The sequence below is a fragment of the Schistocerca gregaria genome, chromosome 1 (genome assembly GCF_023897955.1).
Source record: "Schistocerca gregaria isolate iqSchGreg1 chromosome 1, iqSchGreg1.2, whole genome shotgun sequence".
Taxonomy (NCBI): Eukaryota; Metazoa; Arthropoda; class Insecta; order Orthoptera; family Acrididae; genus Schistocerca; species Schistocerca gregaria.
This window is the reverse complement of record NC_064920.1, coordinates 700,292,736-700,308,185: the sequence shown is the minus strand read 5'-3', so window position 1 is coordinate 700,308,185 and position 15,450 is coordinate 700,292,736. Positions and strand designations below refer to the sequence as shown.

Sequence of the window (15,450 nt, the reverse complement as noted above, 5' to 3'; positions counted from 1 at the left end):
CACAAAGATATTTTATATTTTTCAAATTACTTTCCATAATAAAGCACAGAGCTTCTTGTAACATGAAATTAGCTCTACTGCTCTGTTTGTCTTAACCATTTCATATAACTTTCTATTCCTTGCACATGATAATTTGATTCCTTTTGTAATCCAAGGCTTTTTTGTTTGCTATTAGTGCCATACTTTAATGTCTTCAGAATCTTTCGCAGTAGCACGCCTGGATAAAATCTTCTCTGTTTTCATGCTATGACACTTCGAACAAATCACTCAAGGTTTCAACAATTGTCTCTGCCAATGTCATCAGGAGTAAAAATAGAAGCTACACAGGATGCTATGATAGGAGCATCTGGAACCTTTTTATGATGATGACAGAGAACTGTTAAAAGATCAAGTGTTTTATTTGAAGTGACACAGTTTGAAAACCAAAGAGATTTTATTTGAATAAATTTTATATTTTCTTGGGGAAGTCACTATTAACAGTAGACAAAAATCCATTTATAAGCACATTGAAATCAGAATTGCCATCCATACATGATACACATCCCTCCTGTTTCCTGTAAGGCTGCCATGATAGTTACTGTTGGTTGTTCATTAATTACTCTGTTTTCCATGATTACTTATTTATCATATGGCACAGAATAAGAGTTTTTGAATCATGAGAATAGCTATACTTATAGCAAGATTACTACACTACTGCATATAAATGTTTCAACATAGCTCTCCACCATAACATTACACAAATGACAGTTTACTACACTACTTCATATAAATGTTTGAACATGGCTGTCCACCATAGCACGACACAAATGACAGTATCTATTGGTGAATATCAAAGTATTTTACATATTTTATCACATTTCTTGTCACTGCCAGGAATTCTTCCAAATGATGTGTGTAGGCGTGTGAGGAAGATGTTGAAATAACATGAGCAGTTAATTGTCTGTCTTCTGAACCACAGTCACAATATGATGATCAGATTTTCACCACTTGTGGAGTGTGTCTTCACACCTTCCATGGTCCATTCAGATATGATTTAGGGCAGTACACATCACCTCAAGCTGGTCAAATTCCAGGGGTTTCTCCTGGATGTAGGGCAGTTTAAGGTACTGTAGATGACAGTTTTGTTGTCAACAGCATTTCCATTCATTGATGGCATTGAAATCATTTTCAGTAAGAATATTGGTTGTGATGTAAGTGGGATGCCTTGATCCTAATCTTTTTCACTCCAAAAGGAATACATCATTCAATACTGGAAGGCTGCTGTTGTCAAGAAACTTTTGTTATTCACATAGTAGCATACACCTCCATCTAGTATCAGATGGAATGTCACTCAAGACAGTAAACCAGTATGTGGGACTATATCTTATTAACCTGCTAACAATGCTTCTGATTTCATTAAGTTGTACTTCTATCTTTTTCACACATTGACTTTCAAACCAGACAGATTCCCAGTACTCTGTTGTTGAGTATACCAATCCAAGAGTTAACACTCGAAGAGTGTCTGCCGACAATGCCCAGCTAGTGCCACACAGCTCAAGGAATATGTTATTTCCGTTTTAAAGCTTGGCAGATGTTCACATCAAGTGTTCCTTAAAAGAAAGTGCCCCGTCTAACATGATCAAAAGGACGTTTTTTTATGATGAACTATGGACCCCTCAAAATAATCATCATGAGCTCTATGTGCCCATCTATTTGACATGTGAAAACATGCAACTTTTGTTTTATTTGAGTTATGTTGTTACCCCCCATTTAAAGAGGTATTGACTCGAGGGGTCAATGGAAGCATCCGATTCCACCTATCTGCTTTGACCCATGACATTAGGGTGTTGTGGAGTGTGACGTCACTACGGTGTGGACTTTATGAGCTGGTTGTGTTTGTTGATGTGTGTGGTGTTTTCGTTAGGTGTTACTGGTTTGCTGTTTGAGGTGCAGTAAGGCGTTCATTTTTGTATGGCTTCTGTTGTTAGTTATGGCTATTATGATGAAATATCACAGTGCTGTGTTGCGGTTGGAGATGGGGGAGGACATGTTGTCCATTATTAAATTCTTCTAGTTATTTAGAATGATCGCTGCGATTGTGAAGTGTAGTATTTGTCGCGAGAACATGACATTGACCAGAGTTACGGCACTTCCGACCAGGGATGGGTACATGTGGCAGTGTCAGCACATTTGTGTGTGTGGTGGTAAGTAATCTCCTCCCCCCCCCCCCCCCCCCCACCCCCATTCTTCTTGAGTTGAGATGTTTTATGCATTTTGCATTTATTGTGTATTGAATGTGCGTTAATTTATGTACGTATGTTTGATGTTTAGATTTTTGAGGTGTTATGGTTTTGGTTTTATTTTTCGTAGTTGGAGGCTTTTTTGTATCAATAGTTGTGGTTGATTTATATACGTAAGGGAAATGACCAATTCCAATTTTTGTAGTTTTAGTTGTACATATTGGTGTTTTGGTATCGTCAGCTGTGTTTGACCTATATATCTCAAGGGAAAGTGAATTCAAATTTTCATAGTTTTATCTGCAGGTGTTGGTGTTTTGGTACTGTCATCTGTGGTTGACCTATATAGGTCAAGAGAAGTGTTGATTTTATTGGTGTAGTGGCATGTTGTAATTACTTTCGGTATTTTGTACATTTTAGGATCGTGCTGCTTTTGTTATATTTAGCTAGTCCCCACCATAAAACCCCCAGTGTCCTGCGGTTGTCTCATTTGTTCGAATATATTTTTGGAAGGAGATGTTATTGTCTTATTTATAGGTATTTTCATGTTTTTTGTCGTGTGTGTGTGTGTGTGTGTGTGTGTGTGTGTGTGTGTGTGTGTGTGTGTGTGTGTGTGTGTGTGTGGTGACATCATAGGCGCCACATTGGAGATGATTAGAATAGCTATTTCTGCCATATTGAAGTTGAAGACATCATGGGTCAAAGTAGATCGGTGGAATTGGACAGTTATGTAATCCCGACTGACGATATCTAGAGCAGGACTGAGGATTTCAACAGTTGTTTTGAAGGTTTTAAGGTGGGCAGCTATTATCCAGCCATCTGCACAGCTAAACTTTCTGGACTGTGTTAGAAGAATATATGAAACTTTAAAAAAAGAGAGGAATGAAGACAAATCCCTGCAGTAAGCCATTATTCAATACTTTCATACAGTTAACGTCTTTTTCTGTAGTTATAGTAAATGATCTTCCAGCAAACAGGTTGTCAATCAGTTTGCACGGAATAAATTGTAACAATTTATGAAGCCACCCACACCTCCAAACTATGTTATATGCTACACTTAGATAAACGAAAGCAATTTATGTTTTGTAGCTCATTTGGTACCCTGTTTCAATAAATCACGTTAATATTAAGACTTGATCAGCACAGCTCTGTCCTGGTTGGAATCCAGCTTGCTGAACACAGAGATTTTGAAAGATCACTGTACTAATCAGAAGTATTCTATCAAGGACCCCAAAAACAGTGCTAAATAGTGAGGCAGGAGATAGTTCTTTGGCGAGTTGGATGAGTATTGTTATGTTCCTTGATTAATTCATTTTTTTGTAGGACTAGACCAGGTATCATAATGTTGGAGAAGACATCCATCAACCATCTTTTTGCATAGATGCCACAAGGCAGATGAAATTCAGGATGGATTCCATCACTTCCTGTGCCTTTCCAGGTTTTAGAGTTTTAAGAGCAGCAGAAATTTCATAGTCACAGAAAGTTCGTGAGAACTCAGATTGCTCATTAGTGTTCTTTTGGAAACATGTAAGTTTCCATTGGTTATATCCTGTATGAGATTTATTCCTTGGTGCTCTGATGTAGACAGTAGATTTGATGCAATCCTATTAGCTGATAAAAAGTTCCGACATTTTTTTAAAATTTTTATTTATTTATTTATTTTTTTCTTCATGGAACTTCCCTATTACTGACCATGCTTCTCTACTTGATGTTTGAAAACAGAGCAGATCAACGATCTCTTCCACTTACTATTTCTGACTGTATCGTGGTTATGAAGTATGTTACACACACTTTCCAGATCACTACTTTTTAGAAATTTATCATACTGTTTCTTGTTAGTTTCATTCCAACGTGGAATGTACTGCTTGCAGTAGCCCCTAGGGATTGTCTTCTTTGCTGCACTTATCACGGCTCCAACAAACCTCCCATAGTTACTTGCTTTTGGGGGAATCCCAACAAGATATCTATCCAGATTTTTAGCAAATAAATCCCACTTTCCAGAATGAGATTTTCATGCTGCAGCAGAGTGTGCACTGATATGAGACTTCCTGGCAAATTAAAACTGTGTGCCGGGATGAGACTCAAACTTGGGACCTTTGACTTTTGTGGGCAAGTGCTCTACTGACTGAGCTACCCAAGCACAAATCACAACCCATCCTCACAGTTTGGAAGGTGAAGTTTGGAAGGTAGGAGATGTACTCACAGAACTGAAACTGTAAGGATGGGTCGTGAGTTGTGCTTGGGTATCTCAGTCGGTAGAACACTTGCCCACGAAAGGCAAAGGTCCCAAGTTCGAGCCTCTGTCCGGCACACAGTTTTCATCTTTTAATCTGCCATGAAGTTTTGAATCCCACTTTGTTTTTGTAAAGTTAGTTCTAGGTTGGTAATACACAAAGTGCTACATATTGACCACCAGAGTTCGACTCCAACCACCAACCATTTCAGTGAAAAAAATAATTTTGGGAGCATTAAATTTAAATGGGGGTGTAAGAGAGTTGATTCCATTTAGGCAGGTCACAACCTAAATAATGAATTATGCTCACAAAGCTGAAGCTTGCTTCTGTGTCCCTCAGTTTGTCTCACTGTCTAAGATAGTGGGTGAAGCAACTCTTCATTTTTACTCTCCTGCTCGCAGCATTCTGTGGCAGTATTAATTACATTTCTACTTCAAGAGGTGTAGTGATTTGTGACACAACAGAACACAGCACTGCAAAACAATCATGTCAGCTGAAATCTATCGACTTCAAGCTACTTCTGCCAACCCAGAACTAAGGCTTCCTCATTCATCTTTTTGTGAACAGGCTGTAGTAATGTACCATAGGAGATAAAGTGAATTAAAATGAATCAATGTCACGGTAATCTTTTTTTTAGTGTCAGAGTAAAGCAAGTAATTGATTTAGTAGATTTTCTTTTTGTAGTTCCTTCAGTTGCATAGTCATGCCAATGATGACTTGAAGTTGAGAGAGTTGATTTTGATCTTATCAAATTAATCTAAATTGCTTAACTTTCATTCAGAGATAACTGATACTTAGCATAACCCAGTCTAAAAGAAACGTTGATTATTTGAAGTTTGGCTGTTTTTATTCCATTGTTGTCCATTGTTGATTACCTATGTGCCTTTTATGTAACAATGTATTAAGCAATGACACCACAAAACCATTCAAGCTGGAGTATAATCTGAGCAAGTGTCACCCAAATAAAATAGGTAAAGATTTTAAATACTTTCAAATACTTAGAGAGGGAGTTTGAAAGAGGCCCACAGCAGACTGCATATTCACTTCAACATCACAGAGAGATGAAGATGATTTGCAGGCATCTTACATTATGTGAGAATTACAGTGAAATCTGGAATGCATACCATCATGGAATGGTTAATGCTGTCAACCACAGAAGAGGTTCTGAAAACTGTTCTACACAAACCTGCTTATGATATATCACAAGAATTCAGTTGAGCAACAACGCAGTTCAGAGATTTATAGATGACAGGGGTTTTGATACTGAGATCATCTTGTGTAATTATCAGCAAAAACTTATTTCTCCATACAACTGGACGAGTCAACTTTACCTGATAATGAAGCATTAAATTATTGGCATATGTCCATTGCATTATGGACTTTGCGAGAAGTGGACATCAAACTAATGCTGAATCAATATTTAAAATAATTATTTCATGGAAAAAGCAGTCTGTTTATCAAATACAATATCAGTGGCAGAAAATGGAGCACCTATGATATTTGGATGCTAATGTAGATTTGCAAGCTATTTAAAACAAAATGTATCCTGGGTGCTTGCAATACACTGTGTCATTGATCGACCACTTTAGTTACTAAAAATCTGAGTGATGGATTACATTAATCTATTCAATTTGTCACTAATACAGTAAACAAAATTTAAAAAAAAAATGTGTTGAATTCTAGATTATTTGCATGTCATGCAAAGAAAATGATGAAAACTTGATTAGTCCTTCACATAGATATACATTGGCTGTTGAAAGGCTTATATTTGATGAGATTTTTGTCACTTGTTGTTGCGTCAAACACCAAATATAATTTACTGTATTCTGAGAAATTTATGATGATTTCATCATTTTCATTATACTTCCAATGATTATGGTGACAGTTAAAATCACTGAGATATATGGCAGGAAGTGGTGATATCAAAATTTCCTGTTGAGGCCAAGAGATAACTGGAGGACTGCATACATTAATTACTGTTAGTTTTCCAATTTTCACTTTGTGCTTCTCACTGCGATCAGATACAGAGCACAGATGTAATTTAATTATTATGAGGCAAATTATTAAGAATGTCTGGTTGTGCATCGTGGAATGAGAAGTTGCTCACTATTGGATCAACATTTATATCAATGTTCACTTACACATACATTTTCTGTTAGTATACTGGTTTCCTGTGTAATTCTGGCGTGAAAATTAATAACTGAACTCAGTTTATAAGTGTTAAGTACATTTGTAATTTTTTTTAATTTGTTACTTTTACAAAATTAATATTAGTATCTGCACAGACTATTCCTTGCTTTCTTTTATCTTCCCTGTGGGTATTTATATGCTGCAATGATTACAAAATTCTTTTCAGTTAGCAGCAATTCACAAGCACAAAGTGCCAAGTTTTGGTCTAACCAGAAACTATTGGTTTCAGTAGATTTGAACTTAATGTTATTTTTAACATATACAACAACCCCTCCTCCCTCTATGTTTCCCCTGAAGATACAGCCTCATACGAGTCCCTGTATTTACATGGTGCTAAGACACATACACTGAAGCACCAAAGAAACTGGTATAGGGCAAGTGTATTCTAATCAAGAGATATATAAATAGGCAGAATATGGTGCCTACATAAGACAAGTGTCTGGTGCAATTGTTAAGTCAGTTACTGCCGCTACAATGGCAGGCTATCAAAATTCCGAGGAGTCTGAATGTGGTTTTATACTTTGCACATGAGTGATGGAATACAGAATCTCCAAGGTAATGATGAAGTGGCGATTTTTCCATACAACCATTTTACAAGTGTGCCGTGAGTATCAGGAATCCAGTAAAACATCTAATCTCCGACATCGCTGTGGCTGGAAAAAGATCCTGCAAGAATGGGATCAGCGATAATAGAAGAGAATTGTTCAACATAACGGAAGTGCAACCCTTCCACAATTGCTGCAGATTTCAATGCTGGGCCACCAACAAGTGTCAGCCTGCAAACCATTCAATGAAACATCATCGATTTGTGCTTTCAGAGCCAAAGGCCCACTCGTGTACCCTCAACTGTATGACACAAAGCTTTATGCCTTTTTGATGACTGGAAACATGTCGAGCGGTCAGACAAGTCTCCTTTCAAATTGTATCAAGCAGATGGACATGTATGAAGACAACCTCATGAATCCATGGACCCTGCATGTAAGCAGGGGACTGTTCGAGATTGTGGAGGCTCTGTAATGGTGTGGGGCATGTGGAGTTGGAGGGATATGGGACTGATGATATGTCTAGATATGACTCTGATGGGTGACACATACCTAAGCATCCTGTATGATCACTTGCATCCATTCATGTCCATTGTGAATTGTGATGGACTTGGGCAATTCCAAACACCCAGAATTGCTACAGAGAGGCTCCAGGAACACTCTTCTGAGTTCAAACACTTCTGCTGGCCACCAAACTCCCCAGACATGAGCATTACTGAGCATATCTGGGAGACCTAGCAACGTGCTGTTCAGAAGAGATCTTCATCCTCCCGTTCTCTTCTGTATTTATGGACAGCCAGCAGGATTTATGGTGTCTGTTCCATCCAGCACTATTTCAGACATTAGTCGAGTCCATGCCACGTCATATTATGACACTTCTGTATGCTCGCAGGGGACCTACGCAATATTAAGCAGGTGTACCAGTTTCTTTGGCTCTTCAGTGTATAATAAAAACAACAAAGGCAACACAATCACAATGAATTACAAGTTACCTCTAACAGTGTTACCCTTATTCCATGAAGCAATCTTAACTGCTTTGCCACCTTAGGGTAATGTGAACATATCTATCATGAGTGAGAATTATAGCAAGTACGTAATATGTTAAGAACAAAGAGGAGTGTGCTTCTTAGGTATATAAAATCATGACAACAGACATGTTTCTCATGGTACTGAGAATTTACTCTCTGAAAGTATGGAAGCATAGTACCAGGTACAGGGTACATGTAAAGGAAATTCAAAACAAGTACAAGTAATAAATTTTAAAGCTCTCTATTGTATTTTGTCACAGAAAGACAAATTCGTAATAAAAATGTTTTTATTCAAATTATTCCCAAACAGGTTTCAAGGAAAAGGTACTGAATTCAAAAGGATGCAAATGGATCATTTTTTTCTTTCTTAAGGCTGAAAACAAAAACAACAAGAACAACCATATCAGCACACAGTGCTGAGAAATGTACTGAATATAGTCAATGAGATGTACAAATGTATAGTAGAATATATACATCAGACACTGTAAGCTGTTATACAGTTTAACATTCATCTCACAGGAAGTCCCTTTTTAAGTGTATGACGGTTTTGACATTTCCCCCCATCACATAGTCATTAACAGATAAAAAATAAAACTAAATAATTCATAAGATGGCACTTTAAATATCATTTTCTTTTCTAGTTCAGTAATGTTGGGGAAAGTGATTTTCACAGAGAAAAGAAAGAACACAACAGTTTCAAAATACAGGTAATGCTAGAGAACTACAAATGTCATTACTTCAGATGCTTTTTCTGAATGAGAAGTGAATGCTCCACACAATACAAGACAAGAGTCTCTGACATTTTGATCATAGTCAGTCACACTTCATTTTATAAATGGTGTTAACAATAATATTATATTTCATTTTGTATAACAGCAACATACCATTCATTTTCAAACCACAAATATACATACAAAAATATTCAAACACATACACACACAACATTGCATTGATAGGTTGCATGATGAAATTGCATTGCTATGTTTGTCAGTTCTTTGGAAGAAAGGAAATAACAACTATGAAGTAAAATAATGTGCTACAACATTCTGTGGTTGTAAGTTCTCCCCCACAAAACTCTCGTATTATTATTTGTTAAACACTGCAACTTTAAATAACTTGAGCTTATAAAAAAGTACTTGTGTGCATTCCTCACCTAAATGAAAAGTACTGCATATATTATGCAAGTATGTCAAATACTCCATAAGTATAACTGTACCCTACATTAGGATTATTTTACACTTTGATTAGGCACTTCCTAAATTATTTACAGGCTGCACTTTTTAAGAAATGACATCATACGCATTTTCTACAAAGAGTGCAAGAAAAAGGATGTAACATGAGTACATAAATACTGATGGATAACACTCTGATGTTTGTCACATAAAATTAAAATGTCATTACTTATTAGACAAGATAAAGTTTAAAAATCAACAACAGATGAGCTCATCTCCCACATTATACCTGATATTCCTGCACCAAACATGTGTTCAACGTATTTCTGAAATTCTGCTGCCAATCCTTTGCCCAAGTTGATCAACACACTGAAACTTCACAATTACAGTCATTGTGTTATTTCTTTTGCTGCTTCTTCCACTCTTCAACTAAGGACTTCATGTCACTCAGTGCTGTACAGATACGTTCAGCAAATCTGCTAGAATCCTGCAAACAGAGAAAAAAGTACTTTTTAAAGTAATGCATGGCTTAAATGTTATACTACTACAATAATAAGTTCCTCTATAGCACTTTCATTTAAGTTTGAGATGGCTTGTTGCACCCACTTATCAACGGTATCCATACCATCACCAAGACCTCATTATTACTGTAACATTAATGCTGAGAACATTCAGCAAATTCTTGAGGATTTAAAGAGAGTATAATTTCCTGGCCAATGTAACAATGTAATTGTGCTCTAACATATGGATGTTGGTGCATGACTTGAACCATGTAACCTTTGGCTTTTGTGGGCAAGTGCTCTACCAATTGAGCTATATAGGCACAACTCATGACCTGCCCTCACAGTTTTACAGTTTTGCCTCATCTCCTACCTTCAAAACCTCACTGGAGTCCTCCAGCAACCTTGCAGGACTATCATTAATAGAGAAAAGGATATTGCAGAGATGTGCCTGTTGCTAAGCTATATCTCTGCAAATTCCTTTCTTCGAGGAATGGTAATCCATCAACTTGCAGGAGAACTTCTGTGAACTGTGAAGTTTGAAAGTAGCTGATGAGGTACTGGTGGAAGTAAAGCTGTGAGAGCAGGTCAAGAGTCTTGCTTGTATAGCTAAGCTGGCAGAGTACTTGCCTGTGAAAGAGAAGCATCCCGGGTTCAAGTCTCAGCCCAGTACACAGTTTTAATCTAGCAGGAAGATTCAAATCACTGCACACTCCATTGCAGAGTTAAAATTTATTCTATTCACTGACATCTGCTTACCAATAATAGTAAGACTGCACACAGATGGCATATGGTGGGCTCTAGCTGTAATCTCTTGGGCTGTGTTACAAGCTCAATCCGTAAAGAGCCGTCAAACGAAGTGAATATATGAAAGCAAGTGCTTGTGTGCCTTTTCAGTGACAAAGAGTGTAATAACAGCATTTGAGTGAATCTAACTGAGTGAAAATGATAGATTTCCAAGATCTCACACCTCACCCCACCCCCACCCCCCCCCTCTCGTTCTCTCCCCCCTCCCCCCTTCTCCACCCTTCCTCCACATCTCCCCAATCTCTGCATCACCTGTAGCTAGGCCTTAAGGGGTTTGAGTTTAAAGACAATCTGTACAACAAAGTAGCACACATTCAACAACAACATCAAGTTACATCAATATTGTTTGTGCCTTTTCTTGTTGTATACTTAGCTGACCAAACTAAATTTCACATAATTCCCAAATTGTTTCACACACAAGCTTTTTATTAGGATAATAATAATAATAATAATAATAATAATAATAATAATAATAATAAAATGGATTTGCTTGAATGGAATACTGAATGTTGCAAATTAGGATACTTTTTTGTAGATAAGCAGTAATTTATGAGTAGCATTTATTATTTTATCTTGTCTTTTCTTTTCCCCTCAGATAACATACACAGATGGGGAAAAAAATCACAAAAAATAGCTGTAGAGTGATGAAATTTTAGGAGTACATTTGTTTAGGAAACATTATGTGATTAACTTTGAGAGATCACACATTAATGTAAGCACAACATAAGCCATTGCAAATATGAAATTCTGGTACATTAATAATTGGAGCAACTGCCAGATAGTTGTGTGCAAGCATGCTAACAGGCTGTAAGGCTGTATTGTGTTGTACAGGTGCCGGATTTCAATTTGTGGGATGGCGTTCCAAGCCTTTTGCACCTGGTCGGTCAATACAGAAACACTTAATGCTGGTTGTGGATGACCTTGGGGTTGTCATTCAATGATGTCCCATTAAGTGCTTAACTGGAGACAGATCTGGTGACCGAAGAGGCCAAGGCGACATGTCAACACACTGTAGAGCATGTTGGGTTACAAAAGCGGTATGTGGGTGAATGTTACCCTGTTGGAAAACACCCCCAGGAATGCTGTTCATGGATAGCAGCACAACAGCTCAAATCATCAGATTGATGTACAAATTTACAGTCAGGTTGCATGATATAACGAGAGTGCTCCCACTGTCATATAAAAGCGCACCTAGATCACTCCAGGTGTAGGTCCAGTGTGTCTAGCACACAGGCTGGTTGGTCGCAGGCCCTCAACTTACCACCTTCTAACCAACACGAGGCCATTATTGGCGCCGAGGCAGAACAGCTTTCATCAGAAAACACAACAGATGCCCATACTGTCCTCCAATGAGCTCTCGTTTAATACCACTGAAGTTGCAAATGCCAGTGGTTTGGGGTAAACGGAATGCATGCTTCAGGGCATCTGGCACAGAGCATGCCTTGAAGTAACCGATTTGTAACAGTTTGTTGTTTCACACTATGGTGCCAATTTCTGCTCAAATTGCTGCTGCAGGAACAATATGATGTGCCAAATCCATACACCAAACACAATGGTCTTTCCTCTTGGTAGTACTACATGGCCTTTTCGGAAGCTGGTCTTCTCGCGACCACCGCTCCCAGCAATCATGTACAGTGGCTACATTCCATTAAGTCCTTCAGCAGTATCACAGAAAGAACATCAAGCTTTCCATAGTCCTATTACACAACATCATTCAAGAACAGTGAGGTGTTGAAATGGAATCTCTGTTGCCTTAAAGTCATTCCCGACAAACGTAACACACCACGTCAAATTACAAAGGTAACTCATGCTTACAGCTGGTACAGAGAGTATTTAAAACAAAATCTAACTTGCATCCTCATAGTGCCGTCACTAGTGCCACTCTTATGCAACTGGCATGACATTTGAAGAGATATTATTTTTTAGATGTGGAAACATGCCTACCAACTTTCGTAAACTACTACTCCTTGGAGTCGCAATCCCCCCCCCCCCCCCCCCCCCCCCTTCAATTTATTAAGTAACCTAGAAGATTTCATAAGGTGTGCCAATTCCAATTAAATCTCATGGCTTGTGTATCACATTTCATTTATGTTTTGGTGGTTACCCATACAATATGTTTTGCTCTGCTACGTTAACGTGATCGGCCAAATGTAGTTCTGGCAAAGAAGTGTATCACAACCAATGTACATAAATATGTTTATTTGTGTTTCTATATCACTTTTACATCACAACATGCAAATTCAAAAAAAGATAGCTATAATGAGAAGCATATTACTGAGAGTTGCTCCGCCCATGAGAAAGGTAGCAGAACAAATGACAACGTTATATTATCTAGAATAATGTTTCTATTCTTTGTGAGAAATATTCTTCACACACACACACACACACACACACACACACACAAGCAGTGGCAAGTTTGCTGCTAAATGCATTTTGTACAAATAGCCTGGAAGACAAATTACACATATCTCTGATGGTTTACAAATGATGCTGCTCATCATACAGATATAATGTAACGGATTCATTAATAATTTACGAAAGTGCACTTGAACAGCAATTAATCAAGGCATACTTGAGATGATGCAGATGAACAAGAGTAACAACAGGACTGTTCCCATTTTCATCATTAGGAGGAACACTCTTTTTCAATATAGTCAGCATCAGTCAGATATACAGGAAGGCACCACAGTGTATCCTAAAATGTTCTACACTCTCACAGTTTTCTAAACCAAAATGCCATCCACATGTCTCCAATTTGATAAAGAAGGCACTGACTGCCAAATGCTATAGGCGTTATAAAATTAGCCGATATAACTCTTTCAGCTTCAATAGAAGCTCAATTAGAAACAAGCCTTGGCTATGGTGAAGACACAGATATTGATGTAACGTACAAATATCAAAGATGTCTTTCCAAATTGTATGACAATATCTTTGTATGTACTGCAGTGTGGGTTCAGCACTCTTTCTGCTACCGTATTAGTGCAGTTTTTGACCACACTTTTTTCTAAGCTCATTTTCACACAGTGTTTCTTTGTTTGCAAACTTTAATAATCCTCGTAGAAATGTGTCCAAAGATAAATCCACGAGAAGACGACTGTTATAAAAAGAAAATTACCTTAGAAATGAAATATAAAATCACTGAGAAACCCAAACATGTTGTGAGTGTTGCTGATTTATCATGCACATACGATCAGTCTACATTAACAGTTGGCAGTATTCTCAAGGACAAGATTAAGGAGATAGATGTGATGCTTCACAGGGAGTGACAAGAGTATCTAAACAACAGTTTTGTTGGTTGGTCGGATGGTGATTAAAAGTGTGTGTGTGTGGGGGGGGGGGGGGGGGGGGGGGGGGGAGGGAGGGGGGGGGTACCAAACTGCAAGGTCATCAGCCCTTGTTCCCAGTAAAATAATTACACAATGGAAAGAAGAGTATAAAGGAGACATACAGCTCAATAACAGGAGAAAGGAAGAACCAGACGAATGACAAAAGGACAACAAACTCTACTATGGGCAAAACAGGAAAAGAAGACCACAGAGAGAAGCAAGAAATAGGTAGAAGGGGTACAAACAAGAGGGCAGATACTGTGGCTGGCTGATCAATGAGAATAAAAAGGAAAAGCCAGCCACTCTGTGACACATCACAACATCCACCCTAAAAGCATTAGAGTGCAGAACACAAAGGGACAAAAACTTATATAGAATGATGAAACCCACCATCACATATAAAACATAAAACAAAATTAGCCGATGAGGCATTGCCAGCTAAAATTAATGGCAATGAGTACGGTAACTGAAGAGTCCATCGCAGGGCAGCCAAAGAAGGACAGCTCACTAAGATATGGGCCACTGTCAATCAGGCACTGCACCGACACTGAGATGGGTCATCACGGCGCAGGAGGTAGCTGTATGTCACCCAAGCATGTCCAGTTCGGAGCCAGCAGAAAACCACAGAGTCCCTGCGAGAGGCCCGCATCGAACTGCCATACATTCGTAGTCTCCTTAATGGCACAGTTTGTTGTGCATGCATAGGTTATACCATTTCATCTCCCAAAGCCGCAGCATAGTACTGAACGCAGGTCATTTGCAGAGAAGCCGATCTCCATAAGCGTTTTCTGCTTACCCTGTTTGGCAAGCCTGTTGGCAAGTTCGTTGCCTGGGATTCCGACAGGACCAGGGTCCAGACAAACACCACTGAATGACTGGACCATTCCAGGGCATACACGGACTCCTGGATGGTCTCTAACAAAGGGTAGCACTGGTCGATAGCTTGTAGGCTACTCAATGAGTCACTACACAGAAGAAACAACTCCCCAGGGCATGAACTGATGTGCTCAAGAGCATGAGATATAGCCACCAGCTCAGCCACGAAAACACTGCAACCATCGGGCATGGAATGCTCTTCAATATGTCTTCCATGGACATACTCGAAGCAGAGGTGAGCATCAGCCGCCAAGCCGTCAGTGTAAACAACTTCATGGCCTCGGTACATGTAAAGAATCAAGAGGAAGTGGCAGCGGAGAGCCACAGGGTTAACTGAGTCCTTAGTGGAATGTGAAAGGTCAAGCAAAGCTGTGGCCAAGGTGTAAACTATGGGAGGAACCAACTTGGACACAGAAAGTACGGAGCAACGGTAAATTTTGGATGATAATCGTGAGCGGGCCTTTGATGGTGGTGGTTGTTGGGATGTTTAAGGGGGACTAAACAGCTAAGGTCATCAATCCCCCATTCCAAAAACAGATGAGACGAAAATGTGCAGAGC

At 38.7% G+C, this 15,450-nt stretch overlaps 1 protein-coding gene across 11 annotated transcripts in view; it reads right to left on the bottom strand.

The window, feature by feature from the left end:
- Nucleotides 1–8,435: 8,435 nt before the first annotated feature.
- LOC126365377 (carnitine O-palmitoyltransferase 1, liver isoform) overlaps nucleotides 8,436–15,450 on the bottom strand; it is a 234,911-nt gene continuing 227,896 nt past the window's right edge. For all 11 annotated transcript variants that reach the window (XM_050008139.1, XM_050008145.1, XM_050008149.1 and 8 more), the window contains one exon: nucleotides 8,436–9,869. In XM_050008139.1, coding sequence (XP_049864096.1) covers nucleotides 9,780–9,869 — 90 coding nt within the window. In that variant the 3' untranslated portion in view covers nucleotides 8,436–9,779. The remainder of the gene's footprint in view (nucleotides 9,870–15,450) is intronic.